Source organism: Pteropus vampyrus, unplaced genomic scaffold (genome assembly GCF_000151845.1).
Source record: "Pteropus vampyrus isolate Shadow unplaced genomic scaffold, Pvam_2.0 Scaffold2, whole genome shotgun sequence".
In the NCBI taxonomy this organism is placed as follows: Eukaryota; Metazoa; Chordata; class Mammalia; order Chiroptera; family Pteropodidae; genus Pteropus; species Pteropus vampyrus.
The window spans coordinates 12,342,753-12,364,715 of NW_011888783.1; the positions used below are offsets into that span (position 1 = coordinate 12,342,753).

A 21,963-nucleotide genomic window follows, 5' to 3' on the forward strand; every position below is an offset into this window, starting at 1 on the left:
GCAACTCCTACCCCAGAACAGGATAAAGAGTCAAGAGAATTGTTTCAGTTTGAAGAGTTGGAACCTAAAGCAACACCTCGAGATGAAGCTACTCAGTCACCAAAATACAAATTTATATTTTCATCTGATATTACTAATGAGCCGCCAAAAATATTACAAGAAATGCCAACACATGCCAGGTGTAGAGAAGGGGATTTTATAGTACTTGAATGTTTACTATCTGGTGAGCCTAAGCCAATTGTAACATGGTTTCGAAATGGAGCCCCTTTGAAGCAGAACCAAAAGTTTCAGTTTGAAGAAGTTAATTGTAGCCACAGATTATATATTAATGATGTTAATCCTCAAGATTCTGGAAAATATAAATGTGTTGCTGAAAACAATTCTGGAACAGTTGAGAGTGTTTCAGATCTAATGGTGGAACCTGTCACTCACAGGGAATATAGTCAATTAGAAAATATTGGTAGAATTTATGAAAAATATTCTAAAGATCAAATTCAGGGAGAATCTGTAAGGGCACATTTTTATGATTACCCATCTGGTCCTTTAACTTCCCAATCTTATGTAAAAGAATATTCCGTAAGGGAATGTTTTCAAAGCCTTGAGACAACTGAGGAGATAAACCCGAAAGGCTATGTTTATTGCACATCTTCTAGAGAAAAACTACCCAGATTTACACAGTGTGCTTCTAGGTCTGTAAAAACCAACAGGCCTATTAGGGCTGAACTCATACAATGTCAGGATGAAGGGAAAGAGGGACATGTAAGTAAAAAATCAAAGCTGCACCAAGCAGAGGGTACTTTTTATCCATATGTTGATGATTTCAGTGAAGTAAAAATTAGGAAAGAGGTAAGACATGATTTTGGAAAACGTGGTGAATCAGAAAGGATAAATGTGCAAGAATATGCCCAAAGTGACCATTTCTCAAATATCCACTCTGAGAAAATTTCTGATAGTTGCAATACAAAAGACTCATCTAGCATCACATACGAAGAACCCCTTGATGAAGAAAGATGTTACCCAAGAAGAAAGGTGAAGCATAGAATTATTGCATTTGAAAAGTTACAACATGTAGAGAAAGGACTTCTAGAAAAAAGACCTACCAGGAAATCATTCATTAATCCTCCTCAAAAGAAGTCTGACGATACTGACTTTCCATTAAATCGAAGAGAATCAAGATCAACTGACCTAACGGCAAATATACACCAGGCAGAGAAAATGTCTTCAAACACTGAACCAGATTCATCTAACATCATAATGAATTTAAAGCTGCTTTCTGCTCAAACTCATAAGGAATTTGAAGTACAAGAGAGGGAACAACAGAAAGAAATAGGCTTTATAGAGCAATATGCAGTTTCTGACAGGGCTGAACATGAAGCACCTATTACATTTGACCTAAAGCAGTTTCACTCTCAAGTAGAAAATCCAGATTTAAAATCCCAAGAATTAGATAGTGGTCAACCAGAAGAAGCTTCTTTTAAAATCCAGCTTCCTACTTCTGAAACAGCTGAGAATGCTGAGAACATTGTATTTGATCTAAAACAAATGTATTCTCATATAGGTTATCCAGCTAAAGAGTTCCAAGGGCAAGAAACTAGGCAATGGCAGGAAACACTTCATAAAGAAGAAATTCCTAGCCCTGAAATATTACAATTTGATACACAGAATACCTCTAAAAACAAGCAAAATAACATATTTACCGATCAAGAAATTTCTTCCAGTCAAGAGTTTTCAAATAGAACCGTGATGGAGAAAAGTTGTATTGATGAAAAGACCTTTTATTTGGAAAAAGGAGTCCAACAGATACAGGAACAAAATTTAGGAATTTTAAATACTAATAGTTCTCTTAAATTTTTTCCTGAAGAAATCCATAGTGAATCATGTGCCCTACTTCAAACCTCATCTGTAGATGAAAGAGAAACTGATCTTTCTGAGAAAAAACATTCTTTAGAAAATGGAGATCAAAGTTTCATTTCACTTTTGAAAAAAGCAGCAATTGAGGGAAAGCTTTCAGAGGTGTGCAAAACAGAGGAGGAACACACACTGGAACCAGAGTTGGCATCATTTCAAACGCAGAATGGAGGGGCACAGGGATATGCCACTGGAATTTTAGGAGACCCCAAAGGCAATGCAGACACGCAGTACAGAAAACCTTCTCTGAGCCAGTGCTTTTCATTCTTGATGACCGAGGAACAACAGAATCCAAATGAACAAATAAGTGAAAAAACTGATGTCTCTGAAAAAGAAAAATGTTATGAAGAACTTCAAGTTCAAAATGAAACTTCTTTTCTCACTCCTGAAGGAGAAAAAATAGAAACTTGTTTTTCTGAAAATTTCCCCAAATTAGATGAGGTACAGACAACAGAAGTAATGGGATCTGAATTCTCCCTAACACAATATTTACTTTCTGCTGGAAAGCATGAAGTTCCTGAAACTAAAGACACCAAGGACAAGGCAAAACTTGTCCAGAGTGAATCGGTCACGTCCATGGAGGTTGAAGAGGTAACTTTCAACACTGTGTATGAATATTACAACCAACAACAGGAATCACTAGGTCGCCCATTTTCTCCTGAATCGGATATTTCGATTGATGTGGGAAGTATAACCAGTGAAGAAATCTCTGAGTTAGATCAGTTTTATACCCCACCAACTTCTGTTGAACATTTTGAAACTCCAAAGTCTCCCAATTTATATTTTACTCCATTAGATACAACTAAACAATCTTCAACACATTCAGGAGAGGAAACTGTTCAAAGAACCACACCTTTAGAGGAAGCTGCTGAAAGGTACTCAACACCTTCTGAAGGTGAGATAACAGAACGATATTCCACACCCCCAGGGGAGGCTCTAGAGAGATATTCCACACCCCCACTCTAGAGAGATATTCCACACCCCCAGGGGAGGCTCTAGAGAGATATTCCACACCCCCAAGGGAAGCTCTAGAAAGATATTCCACACCCCCAGGGGAGGCTCTAGAGAGATATTCCACACCCCCAGGGGAGACTCTAGAGAGATATTCCACACCTTTAGGAGGAGAAACAGTTGACAAATATTCTATCTCTATTGGAGGACCAAACCCCACTGGAAACTTTAAAAGGTACCCATCAAAAATAGAAAGAGAAGACAGTACACCAAATGAACATTTCCATACTCCTACAGGAGAGAGAAGTTCAGCTCATGAAATGTGGCGTTCTGATTCATTTGGCACACCAAATGAATCCATTGAACCAAAAGACAATGAAATGCCTCCGTCTTTTATTGAACCTCTGACCAAAAGGAAGATATATGAAAATACAACATTAGGCTTCATCGTTGAAGTTGAGGGCATTCCAGTTCCCGGTGTGAAATGGTATAGAAACAAATCTTTGCTAGAGCCAGATGAAAGAATTAAAATAGAAAGGGTGGGGAATGTGTGTTCTTTGGAAATTTCTAACATTCAAAAAAGAGATAGAGGAGAGTACATGTGCCATGCTGTAAACATCATAGGGGAAGCAAAGAGCTTTGCAAATGTAGACATAGTACCCCAAAAAGAAGGAGTGGTGGCACTCCCACCTCCGGTAACACATCAGCATGTCATGGAATTTGATTTGGAAAATACTGCATCATCAAGAACACCTTCTCCTCAAGAAATTGTCTTGGAAGTTGAATTAAGTGAAAAAGATGTTAAAGAATTTGAAAAGCAAGTGAAAATAGTCACAGTTCCTGAATTTACTCCAGATCATAAAAGCATGATTGTGAGTCTAGATGTTCTTCCATTGAATTTAGCAGATCCAAATATGGCTTCAAGAGGGGAAGAAGACAAAGATCTGAAAATTGACTTAGAAGTATTCGAAATGCCTCCTCGTTTTATAATGCCTATTTGTGATTTTAAAGTTCCAGAAAATTCGGACGCTGTGTTCAAATGCTCAGTCATAGGCATCCCTAATCCAGAAGTTAAATGGTATAAAGAATATATGTGTATAGAGCCAGATAATGTTAAGTATGTGATTAGTGAAGAGAAGGGAAATCACACCCTTAAAATTCGAAACGTCTGTCTTTCTGATAGTGCAACATATAGGTGCAGAGCTGTGAATTGTGTAGGAGAGGCTCTCTGTCGGGGATTTCTCACCATGGGAGATTCGGCAATACTTGCTATGATAACAAAGAAAAGTAAAGTGACTTTAAGCAGTTTGAAGGAAGAATTAGTCTTAAAACACAAATATTCAGACAGCTTTTTTGAATTTCAGGTTGTAGAAGGACCTCCCAGGTTTATCAAAGGTATTTCTGACTGTTATGCACCATTAGGCACAGTGGCTTATTTTCAGTGTTTAGTTCGTGGTTCTCCAAGACCCACAGTTTACTGGTACAAAGATGGGAAACTGATGCAAGGAGCAAGGTTCAGTACTGAAGAAAGTGGTATAGGGTTTCACAATTTATTCATAACAAGCTTAGTAAAAGATGACGAAGGTGAATACAGGTGTGTAGCTACAAACAAATCAGGAATGGCTGAGACCTGTGCAGCACTCACCCTAATTTAAAGTTTCTTGTACGATGTTTTAGTGTCTCAGTAATTATCACAATTGATTCGAGTGCTTTCATATTTCTAAATTATATAGATTTAATAAATTTCAAAATATGTCAACTCTATTTGAATGCATTACATTGAAGTCCCCTGGGAAAACATTTTCTCCATGTAAACACCTCATGTTTGTAACACTTGTAAATATTCTGTTATCTAAACTGTGGAATCATCACTTGTGTCAATTATGCTGTGAAAAATCAAGCGCAATTAAATATCTCTTTGGCTACCTAATTGTTTGTGTTTCTACTTTACTCTCATTCTATCCTCCTCCCCCAAAGCGTTTCAGCAGAATGCGTTCCCTTTTAGAAGCTAAACTATATGTAAAGTAAAATGTAAAATAGGAGATCTTGTCAGATGACCATGCAATGACATTGGTAAGTGAAAATCTCTCCACTCTGAGTATTTTATTTGTGAAATTATAACCCTTTTGCAGCCAAATACATGCTTATTTACTTGGACTTAGATAAATGACAGAAACAAGTAACTAAGTCTATAATCAGTTTTACATTGCAATCTTAATATATTTTTTGGCTCTTTAAAAATATTTTCATTATTAATATTTCTCTTCTTAAGTGTTTTAACTCTTGCTGGTTTCGAAGGGGCGAGTGGTACTGATTGGATAGAGTTCATCCGGATATTTGCAGAATGTGCAAATAAAGAGCTTTCCACTTTTGGAAAAAATCTCATTTTCTCAATTTTCTAGATGGTGTCAAGTATAAAATGCAGCATTTATATTTGCCTGAGGAAAAAGTAAACTACTGTATAACATTTATATAGATTTCAAACTGCAGTCCAATTTCAGAGTCTTTAAAATTAGGAGGCAATATGGTTATCTGTGTTTCAGATTATATACAAATAACAAGATAGTAAGCTTTCCTGTCATTTTCACTGAATTAAAGTTTTAAAACTGGAAATTAATAAGCATTCAAGATTCAAGATTTATATATATTTCTAAGTGACATCTGTTGTTTTTCAAAATTAGAATTTTAATATATTCACAAAATCCTTGGTATTGTATCTATGTACCAATGCGAACATAAATCTTCTCATTATGTTGTAATTCAATTTTTTTTTAATCTGAAAATGAGGGGTTGGACCAAAATTTCTCAGAGTTAATTGTTTAACTCTATATGTTATCCCAGTTGTAATTTTTCTTAATGTGATTTGAAATAAATTTTAATTTTGCAACAGATGATGAAACAATAGAATATAGTAATAAAACTATAAATCTTCCCTCCCCCCAACTCATAAATTATTCACTGTTACTTAATGACTATATTTGTCCCTTGCATTGAGCAATTTTTAAGTACCGTAATTGTATTAAACATATTAATTCTAATTTAATTCTAAAAAAACTAAACATTTAATTTAAATTTAATTTTTAAAAGAATTCATATACTCCTTCATTCCAATTATGCTTACTATGTTTATTTTATCTATTACCTTTTTTTTATTCTCACAATGGGAATTCCCTAAAAGCCTTCCAACTTACATAAGCAATTTGGAGTATATACAGAATATAGACAGAGCAGTCAGGCTTATATCCCCACCCCATCCCTCACTTCTATATCCTCCCCCCGCAAAAAAAAAAAAAATCTTGTTTTACTTGTTTTGAGTCACCAAAACTCATTAAGATAGATACACTATGGTGGAACAATCATTTCTGTTTCAACCAGTGAGTACACAATATCTGTGATAATAATTATAGATGTAATATGGTACACCCTAAATCTCTGAAATAAAATTATATTCTATAGTTTAGGGACTTAAGGATTTATTCTACTTTTAGTCACATAATGGAGGTTTAAATAAATTAGAAATTCAGGTCATGATAAACATGACAAGCACACTTTACCCAAGTGTTATAGAGCATAGCAACAGTTCAAAACCTGTTTCTTAAAAGGAAAGACAGAAAAGGAAAAAGGAAAAAGGAAAAAGGAAAAAGGAAAAAGGAAAGGAAAGGAAAGGAAAGGAAAGGAAAGGAAGTAAGAAAAAAAAGTTTTAATGCCTTATTGGATTTGCATGAAAGGCTGAAAAATATACTTTTATTCACATAAGAAGGAGGGCCTTATTTGACTTTACTCATTAGAATTCTGTTATTCTCAAATGCATTAGACTTGAGGATATGCAGAATAATAATGAATAAAGAAAAGTAAGCCTTGCCCACACTTGGCTTATTTATTAATTGTTATAGATAATTAAATAGAATTTTTTAATTTTCTGACTCAATGGCACATAACTTAAAAGCCTGAAATATTAATTTCTCTGATGTTGGATAAAGAATTCATTGTATTACACATCGTAATGTTTAGACATAATTCTTAACTGCTCCTACAACATGTATTTTTAACTACACTTTTCATGTTTCAGCACATTTGTGTTCCATTTCCTATCTGTTTTATGGTTAATATACCATGTTTAAAGGTAAGGGAAAATATTTCAAGATTTTAGTGAGGAGGAGTATTTTAACCACATTCACATTCATTCCCTTTACAGATGTTTCGGCAGTTCAAGTAAAGGGGGAGGTGACATGAGTAACATATTATAGATTAAACATAAAGTTAAGTGGTCACCATTGGTATGTGAAATAAATTAATGATTTTATGACTACTAATTGAAATAATAAAAGTATATGTATTCTACATGCTGTAAATAAGTTTTACCAGTACATTTACAACTAACAGACACTAGAGTCCTGCCTTATAATGCTTATACACTAGAACAAAAAAGAATTAAGGCATAAGACTATTCCATATGATGCAAGTGTAGTGAACAAATAAAATAATAAAACTGCTTTTTAGTAAAGCAGTAAAACTAGTATTAACAGAGCTGTTCTATATATTTAATAGATTTAATGAAAACCTAATGCTTTGCTATCAAATTACAAATCTTTCATCTTGTCATCCAATACACTATTTAAAGAGTATCTGTTATTCACTGCTTTGTTTTTCTGTTCCATAATGATGTATAGGTATTTCTTGCAAAATAAAATATAATCAAGTTTTTTTTCAAGCCGAAGTTTTATTTAAAATGTAAAAAAAAAAATGGTTCTTGAAAATGCTGATAAGTAAAGCAAAAGGATACAGTGCTCTCTTCCTACTAGCCAGGCAGCCTGTTCAAGGACAGAGTAAAATACAGTACTGAAGTGCTAATGGAAATTCACAGGAGTTTAGTTTTAGATTATCTGTGTCTAGATTATGTAGTGATTCTCAGTGTGTGATCTCAGTTTTAAGTTCACACCTTTATTGAGCATGAACAAGAACTCTTGCTCCTTGGTCACAGCCAAATCCTTTGGGCCCAAAGTTCTTTGCGTAGCATCCTGTACAGTAGATTACACCTTCTTTCTCACTCAGAGCTGTTGATTCTTCCCACACTTGGCACATTGGAAACAGTTTTTGTGCCAGAGCTTTCTAGCTCCAATTACCTTCTCAGCAGCACTAACAAAATTTCCACATCTGGACCACTTCTCAGCATCTTGTATTTCTGAGCTAATTTATAAGTGTTTGGATTTGTTGCAAGCCGGTTAGGTTAAACATTCTCTGGCTTGATACCCAATCTCTCCATATCCTTGTTGAGCATGCTAACGCCTTTGGCTCATACTTCTTTCCGTAGCAGGAGTTGCAGTTGATCTCTTTATCATGAATTGTCACTTTTATACTATCTAAATTTCACCTGCAAACCATGCAGAGAAAGCAGCATCCATGGAAGCTTCTCCCATCACACTGCACCTCTTTCTCATTGCACAGGGTCCTCCCACCAGCCCCAGACTTGTTCCCACCTCCCCAGAGGGGCATTTTAAGTCTAGAGGTAGGACCAAGCACCATGGGCGGAGTTAAGGGAGGCAGGGGGAGGAGCACAAGGGGAGTCAGGGAGCCACGATCAAGTTTTTAATGTCGGAGTTGTTTTCTCTCATTTCTGATTCTCCCATTAAGTTAGTAACTTGAGTCTTATTATAAAAGCTTTGTTGAAGTACTGTGCAATTTACACAGGCAAAAGAAGGCCTGCATTTCTAGTAACTGAAAACAGTAGTTCTCTTACAAATTCAAGTTAAACATTTCCTGTAGCCCCTTATTTTTAATAATGGCCTTGATTTATAAGCAGTAACTGGGACACAGATGTTTTATTTTGGAAATAATTGGTCTCCATTTTGATAATGAGGATATTTTTAAATGCAAGAAAATTCTAAATATAAATAATAATTCTGGATCTTTTTTTAGAAAGTGATTTAAATAATGCTGGATTCCTTTATTATAAATATTTAGCCAGCAGTTTTTCAAACTTTAGAATTGGGATTATATTACAAAGGGAAATGTGTAAAAACATCTTTAAAATTTATAGACTCTAATACGAATGAAGTGGACTAAAAGTTGCATTAGTATTTATAATCACATAATGTGATACAGTAAACTAAGATTAAACAATTAGAAATGTGCTTTTTGATAGATTATTAATCTCAGGGTAATCTAATGATTTCAGGAAAAAAGCAGAAGAAGGACACCAGTTGGTACATAATTCTTTGACTTTTATTTTTATTGTTGTTACATGAAATTGATAGTAAAATAATCATCATTTTTCCCCAAACAGAGTTTTCTAGTTGTCTTCTGTCTGCTGAGGAAGAAGGACTCCAGACCTATAGCTCTGACCTTCAGTTATCTAATAGAAATGAAACACTTGAACTTTTGTCTGAACCTCCAGTTCATTCAACTAAATTTGATTCCAAAAAGGAAGGCAGTGTCCCAGTTTTTATCAAAGAAGTGTCAAATGCTGAAATAAGCATAGGAGATGTGGCTAAACTGTCTGTTACTGTCACTGGCATTCCCAAACCTAAAATTCAGTGGTTCTTTAATGGAGTAATGTTAACGCCTTCTGCTGACTACAAATTTGTTTTCGATGGTAATGATCATAGCTTGATCATTCTGTTCACAAAACTTGAGGATGAGGGAGAGTATACGTGTATTGCCAGTAATGAATATGGACAGACAATATGCAGTGCCTATCTAAAAATAAATTCCAAAGGACAGGGGCACAAAGAAACTGAACCAGAATCAGCAGTGGAGAAACCTCTGGGAAACCTTGAAGGTCCTTGTCCTCCTTACTTCCTTAAAGAGTTAAAACCAATTCACTGTGCTCAGGGGGTCCCTGCCGTCTTTGAGTACATGGTGATCGGAGAGCCTGCACCCACCGTTTTATGGTTCAAAGAAAATAAACAGCTTTGCACCAATGTATATTACACTATCATTCATAATCCTGAAGGTTCTGGGACATTTATTGTCAATGACCCTCAGAAGGAAGACAGTGGCCTCTATGTCTGTAAAGCAGAGAATATGTGGGGTGAGTCCACCTGTGCTGCAGAGTTACTTGTGCTTTTGGAAGACACAGACATGACTGATGCCCCCTGCAAAGCCAAGTCCACACCAGAGGCTCCTAAAGATTTTCCCCAGGTGTTGTTAAAGGGCCCTGCAGTTGAGGCATTTGACTCAGAGCCAGGAATTGCAGCTTTTGTAAAGGATACCATTTCGAAGGCTGCATCACAGGCAGTTCTATCAGATACTGAAAAAATATTCCCTGGTGCCACATCCAAAGAAGAAATTAGTTCATTAACAGTCAAGCCTCTGAAAACTTTATTAGCTGAACCTGAAGGGAGTTATCTACAATCTTTAACAGAAGAACCTCCAGCTCATTCATATCCAACTTCTGGGGTTGAGGAAGCACTTTTACCAAAAGAAAAGACAGTATCTTCAGTGGACAAAGAGCAAATGGGAACTCTTCAAAAGCAAGAGGCACAAAGTGCTCTCATCATGAGTCAGAACTTAGCTGAGGGACACGTGGAAAGTTTCAAGGGTCCTGACACTGAGGTCTCTAACATAAGCTATGAGCCCCAGGTTCCTTCAGAACACACGTGCACAGAAGAAAGTGAAATTTTGATGGAAAGCGCGTATCAACTGGAAAGTACAGGGCAAGATTTCGTGGCCAGGACTGAGGAAGGCAAGTCCTTAAGTTTTCCACTAGCATGTGAAGAAGAGCAAGTACTATTCAAGGAAAAGCATTCTGACAACTTGGCAATGCCCCCTAACCAAACCATTGAGTATAAGAAAGAACCCATGGCAATACAGGCCGTGCAGGAAGTTGGGGAAAGTGACATTCTTTCTAAGGAAAGTTTGCTTTCTGGTATTCCAGAAGAGCAAAGATTAAACCTGAAAACTCAGATCCGCAGGGCTTTGCAAGCAGCAGTGGCCATTGAGCAAATGAGCCTTTTCTCTGAGTGGTTAAGAAACATTAAAAAGGTAGAGGTCAAGGCCATAAACTTTACCCAAGAGCCCAAACGCATTATGTGTACCTACCTTATTACCTCAGGGAAGTCTCTAACAGAAGAATTAACCATCGCTATTGAAGGTATCGATCCTCAAATGGCTAACTTGAAAACTGAATTTAAGGATGCCTTGTGCTCTATTATATGTGAGGAAATAAACATCTTAACAGCTGAGGATCCTCGAATTCAGAAAGGAACCAAAACAGGCTTGCAAGAAGAAATGGATTCTTTTTCAGATTCACAGACTGTTGAAGCAATCACTGAACCAGAAATCGAATCTAAATATTTGGTCTCAATGGAAGAAGTCAGTTACATTAATGTGGAAAGTCAGGTCAAAGTTGTGGATACCACAGCTGTCCCTGATGTGGTTGCTACAGCTGCTCTCTCTGATGAAAAACAAGATGAGTTACCAAGACCATCTGAGGGTAGTTTAATCAAAGAGGCTGGTCCTATAATACATAATCCCTTGGTGGACACTGTTGCTGAGGAAGGTGACATCGTAAACCTCACGTCATCCATAACAAACGCCAAAGAGGTGAACTGGTATTTTGAGAGTAAACTGGTGCCTTCAGATGAAAAGTTCAAGTGTTTACAAGATCAAAATACATACACACTAGTAATCGACAAAGTAAATACAGAAGAACATCAGGGAGAGTACACCTGTGAGGCCCTGAATGACGACGGAAAAACAGAAACTTCGGCAAAACTCACTGTAGTCAAAAGAGGTTGGATTTTAAGGATTAAATGGATAAAGCTCTAACATTCACTGGATTGTAATGTTCAGGTTGCATCACTGAATTTTCACTTATCTGCCACTGCCAGAATGCAGTTGATTTAGAGTAAGAATAGTCACAGACATAATCATGGTTATTAACTCTTCTCCTTTTCCTTTACTCTTTATTGGGTAATATGTTATATCTACATTACTACTTATTTTTTAAATAAAACGTGTTTTCATATATTTCATAATACCAATACATATGCTTTTTAGTTTATTTTCATATGGAAATACTTTAATACCATGTAATAAAAAGCTGTCAGTGAACACTTAGCCACTCTAAAATTTCCATTCTCACCCATAAATTCAAAATAACCATGATTAATTGTCCATTTATGTTTTTTGTATCTATTTCTTTTTTGCTGTTGTTTCACTTATCACTTTATATAAGATGTCATGTTTTTTCACATTCTCAATGTTCCTAGTCAGCATGGTATATTTAAAGAGTTATCATGTTGTTACGCACGTGAGCCAATAGCATCACATTTTAATTTTTTTCACAATTCACTGCAAAGTACTGATTGAATATGTTGAAAGCTGCTTATTGTCTCCTTTTGCCTTCAATGATCTTTCTCATTTTCCAGTCACTTGTCTTAAACTGCTGCAATCCTTCTCACCAGTTTCAACTGTCTTACTTCATTAACAGAAACAAAAGTTAGAAGGAAAAGAAAAATGTGGTATGCCTGATGCGGGGGCATGCTAATGGACTCTGCTTCCCTTTGCAGCTGCCCCAGTGATCAAGAGGAGAATCGAGCCCCTTGAAGTAGCCCTGGGCCACCTAGCCAAATTCACCTGTGAGATCCAAAGTGCCCCCAATGTCCGATTCCAGTGGTTTAAAGCTGGCCGAGAAATTTATGAGAGTGACAAGTGTTCTATTCGATCTTCAAATTACGTCTCCAGCCTGGAAATCCTGAGAACCCAGGTTGTTGACTGCGGCGAGTACACCTGCAAAGCTTCCAATGAGTATGGCAGTGTCAGCTGTACAGCCACACTAACTGTGACAGGTAAATGCCATACATCGAATTGGGTGTTATCATCTCATTTCACATTGTTGCTTAATTTGCTTTTCATACAGGTTCGTGATGTGCTTGTCCTACCAACTGGAGAGACCAACAGCCTAGATGGTAACATGGTGACTAGGTACTGCAGAACCTATGTCAGACAAGAAATTATTATTTACAGTCGTATTTCTAACAACGGCTAAGGAAAAAATAAATATAATTTAGTATTTTGAGACAAATGTTAAGGAATCAAATGAGAAGTGGCTCCTGAAAGTTTGGTTTTGAGAGAGTTTGTTTTTATTAGTTTTGTTGTCTTTTTTTTAATGACTAGCTTAGAAGAAATTCTTGGATAACTACTGACGGCTTGGCCCTTAATATAAAAAATTTCAGGACAGTTTGGTGCTACTACAAAATATATAATATCCCAATGAATTTAATAATTGGAACCAGTTAAGAACAGAATTCACACTGAGGAAAGCCAGAGCATAAAACTAAAGTTAAACAAATCCTAATGTGAGACAGGGAGCTAGCACAGGACTGTAAACTAGGATTCTCACCCTAAGCTTTGTTCCTAATTTAAAAATAAGAGTAACTACACAGATATTCTGTTCCCAGTATTTAAGTTCCCCGAATGACTTTTGATTAGTTAATACTCATCAAGTGTTTGCATTCCCTCATTTCCTGCTCTCTCTCTCTCTTTTTCTTTGTTGCTTTCTTCCCAAGGGAAAGCGTGAGTATGAATTATGATTTAGAGTCAGGAGTAGCAACAACCCACATTGTCGAGAGAAGCCATGCACTAATGTCAGAGCAGGATTGTTCCTTGATCTTCTTTTTCATTGAGAATCTGAAAGGGAAAGGCAAATGTAGCACATCGGTTTGACCTGAATACGTTAGGGTTCTGTGTAGCTTTCTCTACTCTACAGATCTTTTACATATCAGAAAACATAAAACCCAGGTCTGTGGCAACCCGACCTGCGGTTTTCACTTTGTGATCAGAGTCTCCATGAAACCGCATGTATGGCTTTATTCTTCGTGACACTCTTGGAAATTTCTTTACCCAAATTAGGCCAATTCAGTAATGGGACTAATACCTTTCAAACAATAAGAAAGAGGAAGGAGGATGATTTTTTAAAGATCAGAAAGAGAGGGTCCTAAAGGCTTGCTTCAAAATGCAGTATAGAAATGGGAAATTACTGCTATAAATATTCTGACAAGCTTAAAAGGACTTGAGGGGTTGCATTCAAAGTTAAGCCATTTAAGGCTTTGCCAGTTATTGACATTAGGGTTAGAGAGACTTTACAAAACTACTAAAACTTTTTATCACTTAATATTTCTATTCTTCAGGTACATTTTATTTATCTTCCTTATACAGTCTTCTAATTAGGCAGAGTAAAAGTATCAGCTGAATTGCTTATCAAATAATTCAAATAATCAGCTCTAAAATGGACAAATCATTAACAATAGTAAGTTAATGTTACTAAATAAAGGAGTATCTGTTCTTTCCTTTGATAGAAACATTTAATGTGCTGTCTCTTCTATAAAGAACACTCTCATCACTTTCTTTTAACAAATCTTTTCATTTTATTAATACATTACTCTATTTTAAATACCATCTCAAGTCTATCTAAAGATATAACTCATTTTTCTCTTTCTTGAAATATAGCAATACAGCAAGAGCTTTGGTGGGGACAAAACGTAATGCTGGAAAAATTTCTTTTGCAGAGGCATATCCACCAACCTTTCTCTCCAGACCTAAGTCCATTACAACTTTTGTGGGTAAGGCAGCCAAGTTCCTCTGCACAGTGACAGGGACTCCTGTGATTGAAACCATTTGGCAGAAAGATGGGGCTGCTCTACCACCTTCCCCTAGCCACAAGATTTCGGATTCAGAAAACAAACACATTTTAGAACTCTCAAATCTTACAATTCAAGATAGAGGAGTTTACTCTTGTAAGGCTTCTAACAAGTTTGGAGCCGATATCTGCCAAGCTGAGCTGATCATAATCGACAAACCACATTTCATTAAAGAATTAGAGCCTGTGCAATCGGCTATCAATAAGAAGATCCACCTTGAATGCCAAGTAGATGAAGACAGAAAAGTCACCGTTACATGGAATAAAGATGGGCAAAAACTCCCACCTGGGAAAGATTATAAGATCTATTTTGAAGATAAAATAGCATCGCTTGAGATTCCGCTAGCCAAACTAAAAGATTCAGGAACCTATGTTTGCACAGCTTCAAATGAGGCTGGAAGCAGCTCATCTACAGCAACGGTGACTATCAGAGGTAAGAAATGTGTGAATATGATTTTTTCACTTTCTTCTCTGAAAGGATGCCTCAGTAGAAGCATCGATGTAGTCGGTACATTTTGTTATTAAAATAATTTCATCCAAGCAAAACTTTTAGTTTGGGGGAAATCCCGTCATTTGTTTGATTTTAGTTTTTCAATCTTCTTCACAATTCACTTACTTTTGTTCTTTTAAAACATTCTGCCATTAACAAAGATTGCTTTAAAAAGTTCAAGTGTCTAGGAAATCCTTAACTATTCTTCTTTTATAAAATTGTTCTTTGTGTATGTGGAGTTTGCTCATTTTTGTTTTTGTTTGTTCTTTTTTTTTTTTTAAATCAAGAAACTGAGAAAGTGTTTTAGAATCATTGAAATATGGAAAGTTATTGAGAACACCACAACCTTTTCAGAAATTTCATGCAGATATTTTATGTGTGCTGTGTCTTTTTGTTGTATATGTCTACTTATCTTTTGTGGAGATTACGCTTCAGCTATCTTTTCCTTTTTCTTTTCTTGTTAACTTGATGTAGAGCCACCATCCTTTGTGAAGAAGGTGGATCCCTCTTATTTAATGCTCCCAGGTGAATCAGCACGCCTCCATTGCAAGTTGAAAGGCTCACCCGTGATCCAGGTTACTTGGTTTAAAAATAACAAAGAGCTTAATGAGAGTAACACAATCCGCATGTCTTTTGTCCATTCTGAGGCTGTGCTTGATATTACTGATGTCAAAGTTGAAGACAGTGGGAGTTACTCATGTGAAGCAGTAAATGACGTTGGCAGTGACAGCTGCAGCGCTGAAATAGTTATCAAAGGTTTGTTTATAGTCCATTGTTTTGTCCATTATCGTCCATCGTTTTTCTGTGAAAAGATGCTTTTCACTCGTTCATAACATGTGACTTATTCACTGCTTTCATGCTTTTTAGAACCTCCTTCTTTCGTCAAAACTCTTGAGCCTGCAGACATAGTGAGAGGAACAAATGCCGTCCTTCAGTGTGAAATCTCAGGCACTGGACCATTTGAAATTAGCTGGTTCAAAGATAAGAAGCAAATTCGAAGTAGTAAAAAATACAGGTTATTTTCTCAGAAGTCTCTTGTGTCTCTGGAGATCTTTTCTTTTAATAGCGCAGACGTCGGTGAATATGAATGTGTTGTTGCTAATGAAGTTGGGAAGTGTGGCTGCAGCGCAACACACTTATTAAAAGGTTAGTGCTTGAAAAACTGATATCTCTTTAATAAATTGTCAAAATAATTTTCTTAACCCATTGAAGGAAAACTGGTACTTTCCCTTTCAAAATATATTTTGCCTTTGATTTGACCTGGGACCTCGGAGACAAAGTCAGTGACCTTCATTTAGTCTTGTTTTGAGACCAGGGTAAATATTTAGTCTCTAATAACAAAAGTGAAACTACATAAAAGGCCGTTTCGTCAGCTGATAACCATGTATCTTCTCTGCTTCTTTCTCTTGGATGGAATTGTAATTCTTCTTCAATTTTATTTCTTCTTCTTCTAATTAACCAATATTATGGGATAGCAGTTGGACAAGATAAACGTAATCTAGATAAAACACTTAAATATATATGGTGTTGAAACTGTTTGAAAATTGATAAGTTTTGTATGCTCTCTTCCTTTGACTAGAACCACCAACCTTTGTAAAGAAAGTAGATGATTTTACTGCACTAGCAGGACAAACTGTTACCTTACAAGCTGCTGTGAGAGGGTCAGAACCCATCTCTGTCACATGGATGAAAGGACAAGAGATCATTAAAGAAGACGGAAAAATCAAAATGAGTTTTTCCAATGGTGTTGCGGTCTTGATTATCCCCGATGTTCAGATTAGTCTGGGTGGCAAATATACATGCCTGGCCGAAAATGAAGCTGGAAGCCAAACATCTGTTGGGGAATTAATAGTTAAAGGTTCGTGTAGGGACATTTTAACTTTGAACCAATATTTCCACTTAAAAATGAAACCCTAGATACATATTTTGGAATTCTAACTGTTTAATACCATTATAGAACCCGCCAAAATTGTCGAGAGAGCAGAACTGATCCAGGTGACAGCAGGAGACCCAGCCACGCTGGAGTATACAGTCACAGGCACCCCAGAACTCAAGCCCAAATGGTACAAAGATGGCAGACCTCTCGTTGCCAGTAAAAAGTATCGAATAAGTTTTAAAAACAATGTTGCCCAACTCAAATTTTATTCAGCTGAACTACACGATAGTGGCCAATACACGTTTGAAATTTCCAATGAAGTGGGCAGCAGCTCCTGTGAGACAACTTTCACTGTACTAGGTCAGTATCTCTAGAAACCTATGCTACATAGTCCTTTGAAAACCAACAGATGACCAAAAATAAAATCGCTGAGCACTCTTCCATGCTGACCTTTCTTCCTTTCTTGTGCTGTGAACAGATCGAGACATTGCTCCATTTTTTACCAAACCCCTACGCAATGTGGACAGTGTGGTTAGCGGAAACTGCAGGCTCGACTGCAAAATCGCTGGCTCCCTCCCAATGAGGGTATCTTGGTTTAAGGATGGTAAAGAAATAGCTGCTTCCGACAGATACAGAATAGCATTTGTGGAAGGCACAGCCTCTTTGGAGATAAGCAGAGTAGACATGAACGACGCAGGGAATTTCACTTGTCGAGCCACAAATTCCGTGGGAAGCAAGGACAGCAGCGGAGCCCTGGTTGTGCAAGGTTGGCTGGAGACTTTGCGTTTCATTCTTATTGTAGACGATGTTCGAATTAAGCCTTCTTCCCTTCGATTGCACCGCTTAACTCTTTGAAATTCTGTCTTATTACCCCTTCTTTAGAACCACCCAGTTTTGTAACTAAACCTGCATCAAAGGATGTTCTGCCCGGCTCTGCAGTCTGCCTGAAGAGCACCTTCCAAGGGTCTGTTCCTCTTACAATCAGATGGTTTAAGGGTGACAAAGAGCTGGTTTCCGGTGGAAGCTGCTATATTACTAAAGACACTTTAGAAAGTTCCCTGGAACTCTATGCTGTAAAAACTTCCGATTCAGGCACATACACCTGTAAAGTCAGCAACGTCGCTGGAAGTGTGGAGTGCAGTGCAAACTTATTCGTAAAAGGTTTGCAGTGTTTTCTTGACATCATCATACTACCATTGTCCTAAGTTCTTTCCCCTTTCTTAAGTCTCTTAATAACTTCTTTCCTTCCACAGAACCTGCCACATTTATTGAAAAGTTAGAGCCATCACAACTCTTAAAGAAGGGAGATGCCACCCAGCTAGCCTGCCAAGTAACTGGCACTCCTCCAATTAAAATAACATGGTTTGCAAATGACAGAGAAATCAAGGAGAGCAGCAAACACAAAATGTCTTTTGTGGGGTCCACTGCAGTTCTAAGACTTACAGATGTTGCCATCGAAGACAGTGGTGAATATATGTGTGAGGCCCAAAACGAGGCTGGCAGTGACCACTGTGGTAGCGTTTTAATAGTCAAAGGTTTGTGTTCACATTGCCCCTTGTGTTACCAAAGTTTTAATCTATGCCACAAATTCCTCCCCTATTAACTCAAAATAATTCCTTTTTTACTGTAGAGTCACCTTACTTTACCAAAGAATTTAAGCCAATCGAAGTGTTGAAGGAATATGATGTCATGTTGCTGGCCGAGGTGGCAGGCACGCCTCCCTTTGAGATCACTTGGTTCAAAGACAACACAACGTTGCGAAGTGGTAGAAAGTATAAAACCTTTATTCAGGATCAGCTGGTTAGCCTGCAGATCCTCAAGTTTGTAGCTGCAGATGCTGGTGAATACCAGTGTCGGGTGACCAACGAGGTGGGCAGCAGCACCTGCAGTGCCAGGGTGACTTTAAGAGGTTAGTGTTGGTTCACATGATGGACTAGCTCTTCTGCAGTCAACTTTTTTTTTTAATGCCAGTTTTTCTATAGAGCTGGTATTGATCAAGAATTCGTTTTTCTGTTAGAACCCCCCACCTTTGTAAAGAAGATCGAGAGCACCAGCTCCCTTCGAGGAGGCACAGCTGCCTTCCAGGCCACTCTGAAAGGTTCCTTGCCAATCACAGTGACTTGGTTAAAAGACAATGATGAAATCACAGAAGACAATAATATAAGAATGACCTTTGAGAACAATGTGGCCAGTCTGTACCTCAGTGGCATCGAAGTCAAGCATGATGGGAAATATGTCTGTCAGGCCAAAAATGATGCAGGAATACAAAGATGTTCTGCATTACTCTCAGTAAAAGGTTGGTTTAGAAAGTCTGCTGTGGGTTTTAGGGAAAAAAAAGTTCAGATGTAGGCCTTTCAGCAGAGCAGTTCACAACCCACACTTATCCCTTTGTTTTTTACAGAACCTGCAACAATCACCGAGGAGGCTGTGTCTATAGATGTCACCCAAGGAGACCCAGCCACTTTGCAGGTTAAGTTTTCAGGGACTAAGGAGATTACAGCTAAATGGTTTAAAGATGGCCAAGAACTGACCCTGGGCCAAAAATATAAAATCAGTGTCACTGACACAGTCTCTATACTGAAGATTATTTCTACAGAAAAGAAAGATAGTGGAGAATATTCTTTTGAGGTCCAAAACGATGTTGGGAGAAGCAGCTGCAAGGCTAGAATTAATGTACTAGGTTGGTATTGCTTTTCTGTGGAGAGGAACTGGGCATTTCTATGCTCCTCATCTCATAATTTTAGAGAAAATACAAATTGGTGAATTAATCTAACATTTTTTTTTTTTGCTTTTTTATTGCATAGATCTTATCATACCTCCTTCATTCACTAAAAAGCTGAAGAAAATGGATAGCATTAAGGGGTCTTTTATTGACTTAGAATGTATAGTGGCTGGGTCACATCCCATAAGCATCCAGTGGTTCAAAGATGACCAGGAAATATCAGCTAGTGAAAAATACAAATTCTCTTTTTATGACAATACTGCCTTCTTGGAAATCAGTCATCTGGAAAGTACCGACAGTGGGACATACACTTGTTCAGCCACTAATAAGGCAGGACACAACCAGTGCAGTGGCCACCTGACAGTCAAAGGTTGGCAGTTTTTATCTCCACTTATCAAGAATTTATAACTGTCTCATTTCTTAATTCTTACTTCATTGCTCAGTTCTAAATTGAACCTCTCTCCTTTTGCTTCTTTTTCTTTCACCTCAGAACCCCCTTACTTCGTGGAAAAGCCACAGTCACAAGATGTCAATCCCAATACAAGGGTTCAATTAAAGGCTCTTGTGGGTGGCACAGCACCCATGACAATAAAGTGGTTTAAAGATAACAAAGAGTTGCACTCAGGAGCAGCTCGCTCGGTTTGGAAGGATGACACCTCTACTGTTCTAGAGCTCTTTTCAGCCAAAGCTGCTCATTCTGGGACTTACATTTGCCAACTAAGCAATGATGTTGGCCTAGCAACCAGTAAAGCCACTATCTTTGTGAAAGGTCTGGTTTCTGCATCTCTTCACTTTCTTGCTTGTCTAGATTTTCTTGGAGGGGGTGGGAAGAGGCTTTAGAAACTAATTTTGCTCTTTGGTCTTTGTTTTTTAAAATGATCAACAACAGACTTTTTTTCTCCCATCTTCAGAACCTCCTCAATTCATTAAGAAGCCCAGCCCAGTATTGGTGCTGAGGAATGGACAATCTACAACATTTGAATGCCAAATAACAGGCACTCCCGAAATCAGAGTTTCTTGGTATCTGGACGGAAATGAAATAACAGCCATTGAGAAACATGGCATTTCCTTCACTGATGGTTTAGCCACTTTCCAAATTTCTGGTGCCAGGGAAGAAAATAGTGGAACTTATGTCTGTGAAGCTCGTAATGACGCAGGCACGGCAAGCTGTAGCGTTGAATTAAAAGTCAAAGGTTTGTTACTAGATCTACTTTCCATTTTGGCTGTGCTACTGGCTAGGCCTGGGGCTTCCTTTGAGTAAGCTAGTCTCTGTCTTCCTTTTGAACCTTTAGAACCTCCCACCTTTGTCAGGGAGTTGAAGCCTGTGGAAGTAGTGAAAGATAGTGACGTGGAGCTGGAGTGTGAAGTTATGGGAACATCTCCGTTTGAAGTCACTTGGCTGAAGAATAACAAGGAAATTCGAAGTGGCAAAAAATATACCCTGACTGACAGAGTGTCAGTGTTTAATCTCCATATAACCAAGTGTGACCCTTCAGACACTGGTGAATACCAGTGCATTGTAGCCAACGAAGGTGGCAGCTGCCTTTGCAGCACCAGAGTCTCTCTGAAAGGTCAGTTACACACGAAGCAGCAGGGTGCCCAAGAACAATTCTGTAGTGCTCCTTAATTTTATGATTATGGGTGGGAGCTCAAATATACCTCTTCTTTTCACACTATCTAATTTAATCACAGAACCGCCATCGTTCATTAAGAAGATAGAAAACATCACCACTGTTTTGAAAAGTTCTGCCACCTTTCAGAGTACTGTGGCAGGCTCTCCTCCCATTTCTATAACCTGGCTAAAAGATGATCAGATTCTTGACAAAGATGATAACGTTCACCTTTCATTTGTGAACAATGTGGCCACACTTCAGATCAGAGCTGTGGATAATGGACACAGCGGGAGATACACGTGTCAAGCAAAGAATGAGTCAGGAGTCGAGAGATGTTATGCTTTCCTTTTGGTGCAAGGTTTGTAAGCTATTCCCTTTCAGAGTTAGTCTGTGGAGACAATTTCATAAGCACTCCTTATTTCTAGTGGAATTATCAATGCAACTCATCCACATTTTAATTCTTATTACAGAACCTGCTCAAATCCTAGAGAAAGCTAAATCCGTTGATGTTACTGAGAAAGACCCAGTGACCTTGGAGTGTGTTGTGGCCGGAACACCAGAACTCAAAGTAAAATGGCTTAAAGATGGGAAACAAATTGTGCCCAGTAGATATTTTTCGATGAGCTTTGAAAATAATGTGGCCAGTTTTAGGATTCAGTCAGTAATGAAGCAAGATAGTGGTCAGTATACCTTCAAGGTGGACAATGACTTTGGAAGCAGTAGCTGTGATGCCTACCTGAGAGTGCTAGGTTTGTATCTTGG

At 37.7% G+C, this 21,963-nt stretch overlaps 1 protein-coding gene and 1 pseudogene across 1 annotated transcript in view; one reads left to right on the plus strand and one right to left on the minus strand.

Annotated features, from left to right (window-relative positions):
• Positions 1-21,963, plus strand: part of TTN (titin) — a 267,443-nt gene that overhangs the window by 57,648 nt on the left and 187,832 nt on the right. The window contains exons 45-63 of the mRNA XM_011359980.1: positions 9,143-11,593; positions 12,372-12,650; positions 14,370-14,933; positions 15,465-15,746; positions 15,858-16,136; positions 16,570-16,848; positions 16,948-17,226; positions 17,345-17,632; positions 17,749-18,027; positions 18,120-18,401; positions 18,497-18,775; positions 18,884-19,162; positions 19,268-19,546; positions 19,671-19,958; positions 20,079-20,357; positions 20,500-20,781; positions 20,881-21,159; positions 21,281-21,559; positions 21,672-21,950. Of these exons, the coding sequence (XP_011358282.1) occupies positions 9,143-11,593; positions 12,372-12,650; positions 14,370-14,933; positions 15,465-15,746; positions 15,858-16,136; positions 16,570-16,848; positions 16,948-17,226; positions 17,345-17,632; positions 17,749-18,027; positions 18,120-18,401; positions 18,497-18,775; positions 18,884-19,162; positions 19,268-19,546; positions 19,671-19,958; positions 20,079-20,357; positions 20,500-20,781; positions 20,881-21,159; positions 21,281-21,559; positions 21,672-21,950 (7,785 nt within the window). The remainder of the gene's footprint in view (positions 1-9,142; positions 11,594-12,371; positions 12,651-14,369; positions 14,934-15,464; positions 15,747-15,857; positions 16,137-16,569; positions 16,849-16,947; positions 17,227-17,344; positions 17,633-17,748; positions 18,028-18,119; positions 18,402-18,496; positions 18,776-18,883; positions 19,163-19,267; positions 19,547-19,670; positions 19,959-20,078; positions 20,358-20,499; positions 20,782-20,880; positions 21,160-21,280; positions 21,560-21,671; positions 21,951-21,963) is intronic.
• Positions 7,801-8,352, minus strand: LOC105289913 (annotated as a pseudogene).